Source organism: Protomyctophum parallelum (genome assembly GCF_964188405.1).
Source record: "Protomyctophum parallelum genome assembly, chromosome: 1".
In the NCBI taxonomy this organism is placed as follows: domain Eukaryota; kingdom Metazoa; phylum Chordata; class Actinopteri; order Myctophiformes; family Myctophidae; genus Protomyctophum; species Protomyctophum parallelum.
In genome coordinates, this window is record NC_139697.1 from 30,726,619 (window position 1) to 30,731,425 (window position 4,807).

The following is a 4,807-nucleotide window of genomic DNA, read 5'->3' on the forward strand; positions in this document are numbered from 1 at the left end:
CATACTTAGTTTAGACTAGTCATTGGTTAATGGTTAGACATGGGTTAAGTTAAGGTTAGGTTTAGGTGTGCGGGTTTGAGATAGGTTGTAGTTGTAGGACTAATGACTGGTCTAACCAATGACTAGTCTAAACCAAAAACTGTCTAAACTAAGTACTGCAACTAATTGTAAAATGACTTAAGGTCCCAGCACACGGAGCACGTCTTTCGGATTTTTAGCTGCGTTTCTCCATCGGTTTTCCGAAAAACGCGTCCAGTGTGCATTGCAACCACCTTTATATACTGGATCTCTTGTCCACTAGTCCCTTCCTAACATTTTAATCTAGTTTTGTTTGTTCTTGTTCGCTACACCATATCTGTGTCTGGTAAGTATTTGTAAATCTTTATTGGTACTGTATATAATATAACAAATAATTATTTTCATTATAATTCTGTATTGCACTTAGTTGCCATATCTGAAAAGAATACCAGACAACTGTTATCTCAGTGGGACTGAGAAGCAATGGTGGCATTTCTTGCTAAATGGAAAACAAAGAATTTGCATTTATTTTTAGATGAATGAAATTAGTTTATTTTTTTACTTTCTTTCTACAGGATCTGAGAATCATGTTGTAGAGAGAGACAATGACCACCAACAATATTATATATAACCAAATATAGCCAAATATAATACACATACCAGTATTGTTCATACAATAATACCCATGCAAGAACAATGACCAAACATTACTGGAAGAAATAACCAGCAGGAAAAAAAGTATGATGCATTGCAAAATTCGCCATCTCATTCTGTCTGAGATATAGAATTTTTCTCCTGGCTCATTCCCATTTTTCAGCCTTCACTTTGATGTATGGTGCAACGGTGTTTAGGTGTTCCATCTTGCCGGCCTTATAATGACAGGTCCATTGATAATGTTCTCCATCATTATCTTATTTCCTTCATTTCATTAGCAACCCACCCAGGCATCTTGTCTGTGTGTCTTTGAGATAAATGAGATCTTTCTGGCCATGTCAGCATGGTAGATCCGTTTGCAGTTCTCAAAGTTTTTCCGCTGTCTCTCTCTGCAAGGCTTTTCGTAATAACGCCGACGCTTCACTGCATCGATGACCCCATCGTGGGCCAGGACCCTGGAAATGTATCAATATTCAAGAGTTGAAAATACTGTCCGACATTGAAGTGTCATTGATTGATAGAGGCAGCATACATGTTCTCTTCCTAGCCAGCCTGTGTGTGTTTTTTTATGTAAAAATAAACCAGTCATGAAAAAGGTTGTACTTTCTTGCATGCTGTTTTAACTGAAATATCAAAACAAATTGTTATACAGTAGCTCTTCCCTGACCTTCTACGAGGTACTGCGGAATGGCAAGTGCTTATTTCTGCCTAGTGTTTAGATTTAAACTGACTCAGTCAGGAAGTTTGATTGACATGAAAATAAATGTATCGTTTTTGAACAGATACATTAGCAATAAAAATATGTACATTTCACTAATCACTATGTTCTTAGTTTCCTTTAGCTAAGAAATGACCAGTGTTGAAGCAACAATGAGGTACAGATCTCTGGAGAAAGTGACAAAGCAGTAGCCCTTAGTTAGAATGCATAGGTTCGAAAGTCAATACCATGATGCATTGTGTGAACAACCATATGGTTTCGAGTCGACTTTAGAGATGGTGTGTACGTATGGGTTGCTTTTGGTTAAGGTTTGGATCTGGGGAGGGCGTTTATTAACTGAGACTGCACTGCACTTGGCTCCACTCACCACACAATACATGCTGGCCATAGAGATATAAAAGGATAGAGGGAGGACCGGAGCTACAGCCCCGCCCCCAAGCTATTCATTTCAATAGAAGTTGGTCAGTGGCGTTTTGAAGCACCTGGAAGGCTGCCGGAAGTACCATTATAACTCAATGGCTCGAGCGAGCGGAAGAGCAGCCCAGACCTCAAATTTGAGGTTGTACAGCTTGTGTACAACCTCAAATTTGAGGTCCGGGCTGACGCACATGACGTCATGAACGTCCGTCCACCTCCATGAAAGTGCTGCAGTTCCACTTTTCGCCAGTAGGTAGTGGTAGTGGATAGCCTCACGCCAGGGCTCCACCGGGCGCGTCAGCGTCGCGTCTCCGTCAGCGTCGGGAATGTTCCCTTTTAATCAATGGAGGGTGGCTCCACTGCCCGCGTTGCGTTGCGTTGTGCTGGGTTCGGTGACTCAAAAATTGCCCCGGTTCGTTTTTTGACGCACGCACGTACCTACAATAAATTATCCATAATGTTGCTGACGCACAGTTTTCAAAAGCCTGCGGAACTAGAATCCCAGAACTAGTTTCTCTCTTCCTCACTTCCCATGTCCCGCCTCCCACGAGGCGGGACAGCATTATAAACATCCTGCATGTACGCGGTCGGCCAATTAGAGGCAGTAACTAGGACGTGCAGCTAGCAAGTCTCGGTGCGGGAGGCGGTACAATGGGAAGTCAACAAGGAATTCATTGAAGAGAGAGAAGTTCAGCGAAGCAAAATAAATAAATAAAAGCACACGTTTCCGTTGTCTCCTAAAGCTGTTGTATGCATCTTTGAAACATCTCACCAACACTCAAGCGACTGCGTGGGTCTCCGTGAACAGACAGTAGGTAAAGCTGCGTCCTATTGGAGAGTGGAATAACCAGCGAGGGACCTAAGGGTACTGCCGTCCAAAATTCATAAAAGGTAACCGAGGGGGTGCCGAAAGGGGCTAGGAGCTCTCCATGTTTTTGACCAGATGGATATACTTAGCTCTTCATTTCTGACTTCAACATGCCTCCCGTTCAAAATATGAACGCGAGGGATTATTCAGCGACTTTATCGTAATGATAGTAAAGTAAGCAAGCACAAATATTTCTCCCATTTTTGTCCGGAACGGAGGGGGGGGGGGGGGGGGGCTTACAGAGTAAAAGGACCCATATGTGCGAGACACCCCGAGCTGTTATTTTGAAAGAAATCCCGGCGCTGATTGTGTTAATGAATGAATTAACCAAACACCAATCCAATGCCTAAATGTAGCTCTGGTCCATAGACTTGGATAAGTTTGAATTCAGAATTAATAGTATACTATATTTCTATAGATCTATAGATAATGGTTCTTCTATGTACATTAATAAATACAATTCAAGAGAACATATTTGGTGAAACAACAAAAAAGTGTGATGATAATAAACACGGTCCCATAACTCTCATGATTCTCCTCTTAAATCCTGTTTGAGTCTGTAGATAACCAGGGGTCATCAATGACACTTTGAGACACTAAGTTTTGTCAAATTATATTACGAATTGATTAATGCACTGGCCCTTTAAGACAGAGATACAGAGACTGGGACGTGACATTGAGACGTAATTTAACGTTAGATGCCAAGCTTCTCGCTTGTTTTGACTGTCTTTGTTACCAAGACCCTGAATAATGGAATAAATATAAATGAAGAGACCTGGTTAAAGCCTTGAAAGCTGCATCAACGTTGCCTTCTTGGACCATCACCGTCCGAGCGACGAAGCGAAGATGGTTCGCCATGTTTGTTGAAACCCGGTGTAGCTACAAATATTGCTCGGGTGAGAACGAAGCTACAGCAAATTACGAAAAGATTCCGCCTGGTAGATGGTCGTATAATAACACAACACTTGGTGGCGCGTTTCCCCTCAAATTGACTTTCATTAGACCCCCATTTCAACTGATTTTGTGATCACCTCAGTGAAATTATGCTGAACAACGTTATGAATGATAAATAGATTCATAGTGGTGATATTGATACATTTGTCTCTCAATATTATGTCAAGGGAATTTAATTGTATAAAATGAAACCTTCTCATTGGTCCCACTAAAACCACTTCTCTGCCCTACATGGTCAGATGAACTGTTGTTCTTTACTTTCTTTCCTTTTCCTTTTTATCATGCAAATTATTGAGGTCTGTAATTTATTAGGTCTATCCAATGATAGCGCGCTGTCTATTATAGACACTATCTAAAGACAACAGATCCGGTGTGCATGCTGATTTGCTGAGTGCTCTTGTCAATTTACATTTTTAATTAATGTCTTCATTAAACCACTGAAATGGAAAAGCCATATTTTATAGCTAGGCATCGCTACTTTAGCTATTTGAATAGCCGATAGCCCATACAAGCTCAGAGTGTGTCCATTTTATGTTTTAGATGAAATGTGTTAATTTAGATAGCCTAATGTATTTAATTAATCTTTTCTGCTCCTATGACCCGTTTCAGCCCCCTCCCAAATCTCAGGAAACCAAAAGATGGACGTTGCACTGATTGCTTCAGTGATTATTTTCCCATGCATGCACAACTTGAGCCCTCACTCAGGGAGAGCATAATAACCCAACAGATTTATGAAACTCTACCTGTTGTCATAGAAACAGAGACTTTTGTTGTCCATGGATCTTCTTATCAGGGCCATGTCTCCCTCTTGTTTGCTCTCATCTCTTTCCGTCATCCCCCGTGTCTCTTAATCTCATACAGATAATGGCACCAACTGAGGTCAGCCAGCGGTGAGTTCTGGGCCTAATTGAGATTCAAATGTTCTTTTATTGGAGCATTTTCTCGTAATACACATTAGCTTAATTGGCTTGAGTTAGTTACTCTGCTGCTTGAAGTGGAAGTCTAGGCTACTCTAAACTAGGAATGCCATTACTCTGCATGGATGCCATCTCCTTTCTCCGACTCGCATAGGCCTACTGTTTGACAGTTGAATGTGGTATAATGTTTCCAGAGGTATCACTTCTGATTCAGCCCTGGTGAAATGTTCTTGGCTGCTGTGCGCGCGCGCGCGTCTGTGT

General features: G+C 41.5%; 1 protein-coding gene across 1 annotated transcript; it reads right to left on the bottom strand.

The window, feature by feature from the left end:
• Positions 1-538: 538 nt before the first annotated feature.
• On the bottom strand, positions 539-3,545 carry LOC310861791 (small ribosomal subunit protein bS21m-like). Its single transcript, XM_083769426.1, has 2 exons — positions 3,451-3,545; positions 539-1,127 (listed from the first exon to the last, which is right to left on the bottom strand). Exons 1-2 carry the CDS (start codon positions 3,531-3,533, stop codon positions 947-949), a joined length of 264 nt encoding a protein of 87 aa, XP_083625552.1. The 5' UTR covers positions 3,534-3,545; the 3' UTR covers positions 539-946.
• Positions 3,546-4,807: the final 1,262 nt, after the last annotated feature.